This window comes from Boleophthalmus pectinirostris, unplaced genomic scaffold (genome assembly GCF_026225935.1).
Source record: "Boleophthalmus pectinirostris isolate CB_2022bp ecotype Guang Dong unplaced genomic scaffold, ASM2622593v1 HiC_scaffold_16, whole genome shotgun sequence".
Lineage (NCBI taxonomy): Eukaryota > Metazoa > Chordata > Actinopteri > Gobiiformes > Gobiidae > Boleophthalmus > Boleophthalmus pectinirostris.
In genome coordinates, this window is record NW_026571095.1 from 10,299,658 (window position 1) to 10,312,837 (window position 13,180).

The 13,180-nt window shown below is 37.0% G+C and overlaps 1 protein-coding gene across 1 annotated transcript in view; it reads left to right on the forward strand.

Annotated features, from left to right (window-relative positions):
- Nucleotides 1-13,180, forward strand: part of cacna1eb (calcium channel, voltage-dependent, R type, alpha 1E subunit b) — a 73,649-nt gene that overhangs the window by 37,388 nt on the left and 23,081 nt on the right. Inside the window, exons 8-17 of the mRNA XM_055151906.1 lie at nt 2,312-2,502; nt 4,741-4,844; nt 5,693-5,808; nt 7,614-7,667; nt 8,175-8,258; nt 9,556-9,765; nt 10,263-10,375; nt 11,106-11,218; nt 11,296-11,427; nt 12,722-12,791. Of these exons, the coding sequence (XP_055007881.1) occupies nt 2,312-2,502; nt 4,741-4,844; nt 5,693-5,808; nt 7,614-7,667; nt 8,175-8,258; nt 9,556-9,765; nt 10,263-10,375; nt 11,106-11,218; nt 11,296-11,427; nt 12,722-12,791 (1,187 nt within the window). The remainder of the gene's footprint in view (nt 1-2,311; nt 2,503-4,740; nt 4,845-5,692; nt 5,809-7,613; nt 7,668-8,174; nt 8,259-9,555; nt 9,766-10,262; nt 10,376-11,105; nt 11,219-11,295; nt 11,428-12,721; nt 12,792-13,180) is intronic.

Consider the following 13,180-nt stretch of genomic DNA (forward strand, 5'->3'; position numbering starts at 1 on the left):
GTACAACAGAACAACAAACTCAGCCAAATTATAAAAGACAAGCAGAGATGATAATTGCTTTCTCAGCGGTGTGTAAGGAAAATATTGTAGCGCTGGTCAAACTTTGGAGCGGGTCCAAATAGAGTGGGAGTTTGTATGTTTAACCAGTCTTGCGTAATATTGTTATTTTACTGATGAAATTGTCTGTTTTAAGAAGGCTTTAATGTTATTGCTTTTACATTGTTTTAGCTTTTATGAAATAGGATCAACTGCTGGAGGAGCAGGCAACCATTAGAAAAAAAAACAGTTTGTTGTTATTGTTGCTATCCTTTTTTAAATGTCCCATATTAAAGGGACAGTTCAGAATTTTGGACATAGGACCTCATTTCCTAGTGAGCCAGAGTACTGGAGATGTTCGGAGACACTTTTTTAAATATTCCATCCAGTCCTTGTATTTGCAGAGGTTGCTGGTGCTAGGATAGTTTGCCTGCCACTAAAAAACACAAATCACAAAGCACCTGAGGCAAAACAATTATAATGCCAGACTGTTGATGTAAATGTCTGTGTCGACAGAGTAATTTTAGAAATAAAACCAGCCTTGCATTTGAAGGATTTATGTTTGAGCGACAGCAGCGAGTTTTACTTCCTGATAGAAAGCTTGGCAGTGGTGGACTGATATATGAGAAAATAGTCCCTCAACATGTGACAATTCATGTGATGCAAGGTTAGTTTTATTTCAAACATTTTTCTATCAACACAGACATTTACATCAACAGTCTGGTGTAATAATAGATTTGCTTCGAGTGCTTTGTGGAGTGGGTAAGACTGTTTTTAGTGGCAGGTTAACAATGCCCATTGACATGCACTAGCCTAGCACCAGCAACCTCTGCAAATACAAGGACGGGATGGAATTTTTTAAAAGTGTCTCAACACGTCTCCAACACTCTTCCTAACTAGGAAATGAGGTCCTATGTCCAAAATGCCGGTCTGTCCCTTTAAGCTATTGTCTTATCTATGTTATAATGTTGGTTCCTCATCACAAACATACCTGGAGTTGTGTTTTGTTTCATTCACACATATTTATCACACAAATCCTGCATATTTAAGCTGTGTTCTTCACTCGGTTCCACCTTGTTATGTCATATGGTAATACAGTTATTCACACATTTTTGAGTAATCCTTCATAATTAGCTTGTCTCATCTCCAAAGATCAAAATGCTCTGTTCCACCTTGTGATGTTAAATAGTTGTTTCCAGTTAACAGTTTTACCTTTTGTTAAAAGGTAGTCTAGTCTGGGCAATTCAAGGCTGAAATCATCCAGTGGAGTTTAAAAACACAGTGGATCACTTCCTGTATTACCACATGGCATTACAAGGTTATTTTTGAGAAATAACTCAGCCTAAGTATGCAGGATTCATGTGATAAACATTTGTGAATGAAACAAAACACAACTGGTATGTTTTTGATGAGGAAACAACATTATAACACAGATCAGAAAATAATGTAATATGAGCTCTTTAATAGCCTCAGCATCTCCACAAAGCACTGTAATATTTTTTATCCTTCCAATTATCTGAATTTCTAACTGTGTATTTCTTGGAGTGAAAGCAAATAAGCAGAACAAAGAGTGGCAGTTTGATAGATCACAATAGCAGCTTAGGGGTATTATTAGAGATGTTGTGGACTGTATTATCTCCTGCTTAATTATTCCACATGGACTCTATAATCAGAGGACACACCACAGCATTTACTGTCAGTCCCAGACACTACTCCAAGAAAAAATGAAAGGGCCCATAGTACACTATTTTCTGATCTATGTTATAATGTTTCCTCGTCACAAACATACCTCAAGTTGTGTTTTGTTTCATTCACACATGTTTAACACGCAAACTCTGCCTATTTAGGCGTAGTTCTTCTCGCAAACAGAAAACACTCTGTTTCATCTTGAATGTGATGTCATGTGGTTATACAGGAAGCACTCTACTGTGTTTTTAAAGTCCACACACCTTCCCTAGAATCATTTGGATCATTTCCCCCCTGGAATTTTGTATGTCTGCTAAGCAAAAGGTGAAAGGTGGCTGGTAACTTGAAACCTACCGCTTCGTGACATCACAAGGTGGACCAGAACATTTTGCGCTTTAGACATGTAGACAGACTAATAATGCAGGATTACCCAAACATGTGTGAATGAAACAAAACACAACTCCTGATATGTTTCTGATGAGGTAACAACATTCTAACTAAGAGTCAATTTTGCATAATATAGGACCCTTAAAATGTACATCTCACTAACTACTGACTCAGATTTTTCCATGATTTTCGGGTTTTCCAGACAATGAGACGGTGGATTCGTCGGAGCTGGCGTTTGCATGTGGCGTGAGAAAGTGTCCGGAAAAATACGACTGTAATGACACGTGGATTGGTCCCAACGATGGCATCACGCAGTTTGACAACATTCTGTTTGCTGTCCTCACCGTCTTCCAGTGCATCACTATGGAGGGTTGGACAGCTGTGCTCTATAATGTAAGATCCAAATATTTTGAAATCTTCTCATGATAAAAACTGAGATTGGCATTTATTTTTCCTCAACTAACTTTTTAAAGAAATTGTGCTTTTCTGATAGTGTTTAGACTAGAGCCCGACCGATATATCGGTTGGCCGATATTATCGGCTGATATGGGCAACTTTAGGCTTATCGGCTACCGGCCGATATGCTTGCTGATAGGGGCCGATATTTCACGTGGGCATGTTATACCTCGTTATAAAGCTTAGACTCTCTACATTCTGTTCATTTAATCCAATTTACAGACAGATAAATGTCCTAATATGTGGCTCCACATCAGTATTTATCTACGGAGTCATTTGTCTGTGTGTGTCCATACTGTCCCTGAACACACCACAGAGTCGCGTCACTCACGTGTGTTTGTTTACACCTGCAGACACAGATCCAAGGGTTAGGGTTAGATTATATATATATATATATTATATATATATATATTAGAGATTATATTCTTTTTACGGACAATCGGTTTGAGTCTGGATTAAAAGGACATTTATTAGTGCAGATTTGTGATGTGAGGAGGAGCCTGTATGAAGCGGTGAGTGTTGGAAATATGTCGACTCTGAAGCTAGTTTTTGTCATTTGTTATGGGTTAGCTGCTGTAGCTCCCGCACATAAACAGACTGTTTTCTATTGGTCTGTTCTAAAGTGACTATATTGGCCGTATATTTGCTACTGGACCTGCACTGATATGTAAATGAGCTGTGAATAGACGTGTGAATTATGACATTTGCGCATATAATTAATTACCGCGGCGCGCACGTATTTACGGCTAAAGGCTAATAGCGCCACTTTCTTTACTAGTTATGGGTCCGTCGCGAACGAAATGGCTCTTACAACCGGCTCTTTGAAGGGAACGACGGGAGCCTGATCCTTATTGGGAGCCGTGTTTTCTCTTTCTCTCACTTTTTTTCTCTTCACGCCGCGTGCAGATTCGTGGTTTGACAGCGGCAGCGGCTCAAAACGAAACTTTGAGAAATTTGCGTGTACGTAGGATTAAAAAAAAACAAAAACAAAAAAACGAGCATATTTGACTGTAGTTTAGCATAAAATAAATAAGTCCCGGTTTAGTCCTTTTTCAGTCCTGGTTTAGACCTGGTTCAGTCCTGATTCAGTCCTGCTTTAGACTTGCTTGCAACAAAACAATCTGAAGAGCCACTTGGGAGCCAAAAGAACCAGCAGCTTTTAGTGAGCCGAGCCAAAAGAGCCGGTTCTCTAAAAAGAACTGGAATACCAATCACTAGTGTCTAGAATGTGATGCAAAAATGCCATTAAGCCAACCTACTGTCTGTAAATATGATGTAAAGAGGCAGAATAACAATAAATGTTGCCTAAATAAACCCAATTTAAAATCCACCAGAGCCAAACCTAAGTTTTTTAAACAATTCAACATTTACAGTGAATTTTTACATCACTAAATATATCGGCGATTATACTGGCTATCGGCAGCTCCGACTTCCATTATCCCGGTTTCATATCAGCCACAGCAAAATCCATATCGGTCGGGCTCTAGTTTAGACACCTTGCTTTTTACTCCAGTAATATATTTTATAGTGTAAAAGTACTCTACTTGAGTAAAAGTTCTGGTTACTCCTCCCACTGTGAGTAAGTTTACAAGTGACAAAAGCTTTATGTTGACAATCATAAATTATTTGAACCTTTGTATTTCTTGCATCGCTGCTTCAAATAGGATTAATCTTTTTTCTTTTCTTCTTAATTTCTGTGTTCTTAATCTGTGATCTGCTCTTTGAAAATATCAGATTTTGTTCATTACTTCCAATTAATTACCTATTACCATTTCTAAATCTGATACGTCTTGTCAATTTGTGTACAATTACTCTTACTTAAATAGTTTCCACACATACTATTTTACTCTTATCTGAGGAGTGTCTTGGAGCGCTACTTGTACTTTTACTTAGGTAATATTATTTTGAAATAATGTTACGCTTACCTAAGTACAATTTACTGTAGTACTGAGTTACATTAACTTTTTAAAGTTATTGTACTTCTTGGAGTACTTTTCATGCTAATATAATACAGTTTATGCTGTAATAGTATTCTCTGTAAAGGTTGGGTAGGTTTCTTTTCACTTTAGGTAATATTATTTTGAAATAACATTACTCTTTCTTTAGTAAAATTTTTGAGTACTCTATCCACCTCTGAAATCAAAGTTATTGAATGTTACATTTCTTTTCTTTTAGACCAATGATGCCTTGGGCCCCACGTGGAACTGGCTGTATTTCATCCCACTCATCATCATTGGCTCATTCTTTGTACTCAACCTGGTTTTGGGTGTACTGTCTGGGTACGTATCACTCTTAATTTTTATACAGTATTTTTTGTCACAGTGAGACAGGGGTTGGCAATACTGACAAAAATAATTTATTTAGACCTATCACAATCATTACAATATGGACTTGTCACTCAATATATGAAAGCTGGAACTATAATTTTAGGGCTCAGTATTTATTGTGTGAAGAGTTTCTTAGCAATAGTGCAGAGATTTTAGCAATTTTTCTGAACTGTGATGAGATTTGCGCTGTATAGGATAGAATAAATAACTTCTATGGCAAAAAAAAAAAGCTTAATTCTGATATTTATATCTTAGAGCTCAGGCCTTTTAGTGATACTGTATATTTAAAAATGGTTTACTGGGATTGATCTGCTTTGTGTCAGTGGCATAATGTAGTTTCAGTATTATCGTTTATTGCAATATTTAAAGGTGCATTGTCTAAATTTCTTGTGGAAGGTTTACCAAATGCTTTTCTTTGTGGGAGCTTTGTTTTGAATGTTTCACAGTATTGAATTAAACCTTTCTATCTTCATTTAGACCAAACCTGACCAAGTTACAGGTCAGATCTTTGGAGAGGCAACCTCGCTCACAGTCCCAAAGCCTGTTTTTCTAGGTATTTTTGAGCTATAAAACCACCTGTAATTTAGCAAATGTAAGGTAGAGCTGTTTAATGTCATAATGTGGAACATTCCAATCAGAGCAATGACATATTCATGGAAACAAGCAGGTGACGGATGCCCAACCAAAAACGTTTCAAAAGTTAAAGTGCATCATCAGCTCTTTTTGCAGGATATTTTGTTATAAACAATATACGTGTCTGTCTTTGTCTAATGATTTTTTATGTTTTTGTTTCTTCACAGTGAGTTTGCCAAAGAGAGGGAGAGGGTAGAGAACAGAAGAGCCTTTATGAAGCTGCGTCGCCAGCAGCAGGTGGAGCGAGAGCTAAATGGGTACAGGGCCTGGATTGACAGAGCAGGTATCACTCACACCTTTTAAAGAAATATTTAAACTTTTTAACTGTTTGTTTCTCCTCTTATAGATTATTGGAGTTTTTTTGCCATCATGATGTTAGCTAGTAAACAAGGGCATCCTTTTGAGCCTGGACTTAAAGTAATATAGATTCTCAAGCCACTACCATCAATTTGCTTCTGGATTGAAGCCTGATTGCAAAAACAGCATCCAGATGACCACTGCTGAACCCTTCTCTACATTTTGACACTATATATAATATAATTTATATCTATGCATTTAGTTGAAATATATTTAAAGGCACACTATGTTACTTTTCTTGAGACAAGGCATTCACCTGCTTATCTCCAAAGATGAATTTACTTACTTTACTTACTAATTCCACAGTATGGTATTAAATACCCATCATCTTCATGGAGACAAGCAGGTGAGGTCACATAGTCAAGTTACAGGTCAAATGTGCTGAGAGAAAGCATGTTTTTCCAAGTTATTTTTAGCTACGGAAACACCTGTAATTAACTGCATACAAAGTAGTTGGCCACACTGTGGAATATTCCAGGCAAAGCAATAACATCTTCATGGAGATAAACATGAGGCGAAACCAGAATAAGGAGTCTGATTGTATGACCTGAATTTGTCATTAAATTTTGACATCATTTGGTGATTTTCTTGGATGGATTATAAAATTAGTAACTGTGGGTTTGATCTTGTCTCATTTGTTCCTGGTTTGAGCCCAGTTTAGTCCTGATGTTGACTTGGTTTGGTCCTGATCTTGTTCTGGTTTTGTCTTGGTCCTGTCTGGGTTTATTTCCATGTTAAGACCCAGTTTGTGGTTTGTGTGCATGTGTAAGAAATCCTAAGTAATATGTGACTCATTTGTAGACACCTGCCCCTATATGAGACTGGTTGTGTTTTGTTTGTTTTTTTTCTCTCATCATAGACTTAGACTTAGACAAACTTTATTGATTCACAAGGGAAATTATTTGGACACAGTAGTAATAATTTCTAAGTTAATAGCAAAAATAGCAAGAGACTGGGGTCAGATAAGGCATAATTATATAAATGTTTAGCACAAGTCAAAATAAAATACAGAAAGAAATATAGCAATGCAAATATATCTCAGCTCATATCAGCTTACATTTTGTATATGACAAGCCTGTTTCTCTTGACATTATAACTTCCATCAGAGATACTCGTATAGATCCTCCAAGTGCCTGTAGATTGAATACACTGGTCAGATGTCATTTCTCAGTTCGCGTGGCTCCCTCTCTGCTACTAGGCTCAGTGTTATAGAGCTACTGTATATCTGTAGAGCCACACACACATTCAAAGATGTAATGGCTATCCACATCGCTGTCACCCACGCAATAGAGAGTGAGGAAAGGTGATATTGACTCACTTTCTTAAATTTGTGTTTGTGGCTATGCAGGCGTGAGAGAGAGAGGGAGGAAGAGAGAGATGGAAAGAGAGAGAGACGGAGAGATGGGGGGGAGGCAGAGACACAGATAGGGAGAAAGAAAGAGGGAGGGAGAGAAAGAGAGAGGGAGGGAGTTGTTGTGCGTGTTATTGAGTGCAATTCGTGGGAGAGTGTAGGAAGGTAGAGACAGCAAATGGAACAGAGAAGAAGAGATTTTTTCTAAACAAGGTCACACAGGCCCTTGGATGGAGCCTTTTCAGCACTTTGGTCTCTGATGTTCAAAGTGTTTACAGACAGCCTAAAGGACATATTACCTCTTGTGTACAGTGTATGTGTGTGTGGTTGGTACATTATGGGATATTTATGGAGTATATTTCTGCGTTTCTGTTTTATAGAGGAGGTAATGCTGGCAGAGGAGAGTAAGAATTCAGGGCGATCTCCATTAGACGGTAAGTTAAATCTGAGCCTGCTGGAGCTGTTCAAAATTGTATGAATAAGAGCAGAGAAAAGTTAATACGGTACACTGAACTAAAAAATATAAATTACTGAGATAATCCTAATCAAATTTAGTCACTGAATAGTTGTTATCTGGACTATAAAAATCTACTTTAAACTGACTTTTTAAACAGACTTTAAACATGCAATTAACATGTTCAATTGGAGTTTTTTCAGCTTCATCTCGGCCAAATTTAGTACAAATCAAAAAGATGAATTGATTAATCCAGAGAATAATTGTTACAGCTAGTTTAAACGATTACCCAAAAAATAATCATTAAATACTAATATGATTTATAAAAATATAAACTGTAGGATACTAATAAATTCAATGCAACCGTTTAATGAAAAAAAATGAATTTAACAACGTACATTGCTATGGTCTGGAATTTATGTACCAGTATATACTGTATTATAAATGATCATCTTGTACATTTGTTTTATTTGATATTATATTCCAGTGCTGAAGCGAGCCAGTAAGAAAACAGGAGCGAGAAGAGGAGCCCCGGGAGATGACAAAACTTACACAGACATGTCCACTGCCAGTGAGTCTGTCATAAATTCACTTTGGTTTATGTGGTTATACAGGAGTTATAATAATTTATATCTTGGAGTAAAACTGCATTATAGGTTAGGTTTTAACATTTTTTGCATTACAATGTAGTGTGAGAAGTCCACTTTAAACAGAAGCTGGTAAGATAAGATAATATAAGGTAAGATCAACAGATGTTTTACTCATAAGTGAAAATTCCGTCAATTGATTTTTCAGAATAATTGTACTACTAATAATTGCTAGTCACTTAATACTTAACTGGTAAGAAGTATTAAATGTATTAAGTAACAGTAAGTAAGTACCGTAAGAAGTGGTTCAAGTAAGTAAGTAAGAAGTGGTTCATAAATATTTATTTGGGCCTTATTAGTCTCATTCTGCATATCCTTATTCTACTGCTTCTTTGATGCTACTAGCACTTCCCATCAATAAAATTATTCCTGCTGCTTATTATTATGATGTAAAACATTTTTGTACTTGAACTATGAGTGTTGCTAAGGGGTAATACCACGCAGCATAATGGTATGCTGAATAAGATGTTAATAAGAACAAAATAAACTCAGAATTGTGCAGCTAGTTAGATATTAATGCATGTAGCCTAAAATAAAGTGTTTCAGATGTTTTATATTTGTAGTAACTGGTTTCCTGCCCCTGTGTGTCTCTGAGGCATGGTGCAGGATGAATTTCCGTAGCGGTTGGCAGTGCATTATATTATTTGTACAATAAGTGGCTGTAACTATGGACTATATACAGTGCATCATAAGGACAGATTAAATGATCAAATAAATAAAGAGTAACAGTGAGTTGAGTGAATCAATTGAATTGTACCAGTAAAGATATTCTTGGTCTTGCTCCTCTCTCCCTGTGTCTCTGAGGCATGTCCCGGAGCAGGATGAATTTCAGCTCAGTATATTACATTGTTTGTACAATAAGTGGCTGTAACTATGGATTATTTACAGTGCATCATAAGGACAGATAAAATTTTTCAATAAATAAAGAGTAACAGTGACTTGAGTGAATCGAGTGAATTGTACCAGTAAAGATGTTCTTGGCCTTACTCCTCTCTCCCTGTGTCTCTGAGGCATGTCCCGGTGCAGGATGAATTTCCGCAGTGGTCGACAGCTCAGTATTTTATATTATTTGTACAATAAGTGGGTATAACTATGGATTATTTACATTGCATCATAAAGACAGATTAAATTATTCAATAAATAAAGAGTAACAGTGACTTGAGTGAATTGAGTGAATTAAAGATGTGCTTGGTCTTACTCCTCTCTCCCTGTGTCTCTGAGGCATGTCCCGGTGCAGGATGAATTTTCGCAGTGGTCGGCGAGGTCCGGCTGCATACCTGCGCCGTAAAGAGAGAATGTTACGAATCTCTATCCGCCGCATGGTTAAGACAGACACCTTCTACCTGCTCGTGCTCAGCCTGGTGGCCCTCAACACCATCTGTGTGGCCATCGTGCACCACGACCAGCCCGACTGGCTCACCATCTTCCTCTGTGTGTACTACCAACTTATATTATATGTCAGAACAATATTACAATATTTTATTATGTCATGATGCTGTCTCATCAAAACATACTTGGAGTTATATTTAGTTTAATTCACACTTTTAACACACAAAAATGGCATATTTAAGATGAAGTTCTTCTCTCAAACTGAAAACACTGTTCCACCTTCTGATATCATGTTGCAATACAGGAAGTGCTCGACTATGTTTTTAAACTTCATACACCATTGCTAGAATTATTTGGACGATTCCTGCCTGGAATTACCTATCTCTACCAAGAAAAAGGTAAAAGGTAGCTGTTAACTTGCAATCTACCACTTCATGCACAAGGTGGAACAAATACAACTCCAGGTATGTTTTTGAGAAGGTAACACTATTCTAACATGGCTACAAGCTCAAAAGAGTCAATTTTGCATCATGTTGGACCTTTAAATGGAAAAATATAAAGTTATGAATTTTAACATATGATGTTTTTTTCCTCCACAGACTATGCAGAGTTTGTTTTTCTGGGTCTGTTTCTGGCGGAGATGTGTTTGAAAATGTACGGCCTTGGATTCAGACTCTACTTTCACTCATCTTTTAACTGCTTTGACTGTGCGGTGAGTTCTCATATTTCATACTCTGATGAATTAAATAAACCAGAAACCTATATCTCCAAATACTTTCAGAACAAGATAGTTTGCTAAGAGAATTCTAAAAAGTCATGTATGCAGTGTTCAGATTCTGATCAAAATATATTATTTTCTTTTACCGTGGAAACAATTTTATCAACTGTTAGAGATAAAAGAGAGGGTATTACACTTCTATGGGGTATTAATTGCTAATAGATAACATTATTTAGTAGGGATGCACCAATACCTATGCTAGATGAGCTGGATCAGATATTGGTTCCCTTATATCGGTTAAGCTGATATCCAGGTTGGGCCTTTAATTAGATATAATACAAGCTAATTTTGACCTAGAACATCGCATAATGTTTGAACTCTTATTCATACAAAGCTGTTCTGTTGTGATGTGAAGGATAAATAACAGTTGTATAGCACAGTTTGATATCTTGTGTGATAAGTTGTAAACGGTAATTGTATTTAAAGGAAATAGTTGGATATCTGCAAATACTTAATGATATCGTTTTCGGGACTGAGAAAGCTGTATTGGTGCATTTCTTATATTTATCACCATGTTACCTTTTAGTTTTAGTTCAGTTTACTTTTTGATGGACAAAAGGTTGATTTAGCATAATACTCCCAAATTAAAAAACATTGAGAAAATACTAGGATGACATGTACTTTGTCCAAATTAATGCATTTTTAAATCATGTTTTTTTTTCAGGTCATTATTGGAAGTATTTTTGAGGTGGTGTGGGGTTTTTTCCGGCCCGGGATGTCTTTTGGGATAAGTGTAATGAGGGCTCTGAGACTGCTGAGAATTTTTAAGATCACAAAGTGAGTGCATAAGTAAATAGGGCACAAAGCGGGCACTTACTGGAATCCAAAATAGTAAATATGTATTTCTTCTGCAGGTACTGGGCCTCTCTGAGAAACTTGGTGGTTTCTCTGATGAGCTCTATGAAGTCCATTATCAGCCTGCTCTTCCTCCTCTTCCTCTTCATCGTGGTCTTCGCTCTGCTCGGGATGCAGCTCTTTGGTGGAAGGTACTGAAAAAAAGTTAAAAGACACCTTCAACTCCTCATGCACATACCGCAACACTGTCTGTCTGCATTGTTTACAGTATAAGTCTGTGTATTTTGAAAACATTTGAATGACTGGATTTGAAAAAAAAATGAATTCACTTTTTCTATGCCTTGCACAAGTTAATAATGACAATTTCACATGTTTAAAGGGCCCATATTATGCTATTTCCTGATCTATATTACAGTGTTGTCTCCTCATCACAAACAAATCTGGAGTTGTGTTTTATTTCATATTTTCAGGTCTTAAATTTCATGTTCTAAAATAAGACCTTAAAAAGTCTTAAAATATGTTGTCCAAGTCTTATTTTTTTCACAAAGGTCTTAAATTTCATGAGCCTATTTTTTTTTGTATACTCACCCAGGCTGCAATGCAATGTTAAATGGAGGGAGAGGGAAATAACACAGCGTGAACTCATGTAACGTGAATAAACATCTAATTTGGAGTATGCATAAACAATACTTCGGTTTCTGGCACCAGTGACAATGAGTAAACAATCAGTACAGTCGGAGGAAGACGTTGGATGGATCTTGGGGAAGTGTAGGTTTAATCCACAGTGGCTCTTAGATTCTAGATATAGTACCGGTAGTTGGTTGGTCATTATTAGATATGGATCTGGTGTTTTTCGCTCGCATAATGGGTGCGATGTTGGTCTTAAATTTCATTTAAGTGGTCTCAAAAAGGTCTTAAAAAGTCTTAAATTTGGGGTAGTCAAACCTGGGGATACCCTGAAAATGCTATGCAATCACTACTGAACTAAAGGTAAAAGGTAGCTGTTAACTTGAAGACTAGCATTTCATGGCATCACAAGGTGCACAAGAGCATTTTTGAGCTTAAGAGATGTAGACAAATTAATAATATTTTAAATGAAACAGGCATGTTTTGAGGTGGTAACAGCATTACATGTCTTAAAGCTCACAAGAGTCAATTTTGCGTAATATAGGACCTTTAAAGTGTGTGCTTTTGATTAAATAATTTATTGGCAGTTAGAACGGTGACAGATTGTTTGTATTGCCTTTAGCCTAAATGTTCAATGAAATAAGTGGAATCTCCTATGTGGTGAGTCAGTTGTGAACTTTAATTTTAAACTAATTGGCACAGACTTATCTCTGGCTTGCATCTACAGCGGGGAAGGAGACTGTAAATAGGTGATGAGTCAAGGAGCTGTTTGAATGAAAATACACCAGCTCCTCATCTCGTCTGAGCTCTGATTGGTTGCACGCCTGACCCCTCCGCTCCTGTGTGTTTCCCTTTTAGGTTCATTTTCGAGGATTACACTCCCACCAACTTTGACACGTTTCCAGCTGCCATCATGACCGTGTTTCAGGTTCGCCTCTTTCTGGTCTCTTCACATGACACATCCACACTGCATGCTGTGAAATTTCTCAACCCAAGAACAGATTTGAACTGCTCTCTATCCATCTCTCGCTTTCTTTTGCCCTCTTTCCCACTTTCTGTCTCTGTATTTCTCTCTCTCTCTCTCTGTCCTCCTTTTCTCTCTCTCTGTCATCGTCCTCATATCTTTCTCTTTATTTATATTCTCTGTTTATCTCATTTATCTCTCACTCTCTATTTATATATTTATTCTCTCTTTTTTCTCTCTCTACCTGTTTTTCTCTCTATCATCCTCTCTCTATCTCTTGCTCTCTCTATCCTCCCTCTCACTTTTTCTTCCTCATCCTCTCTCTATACACCTCTCTCTCTCTCTTATCCCCT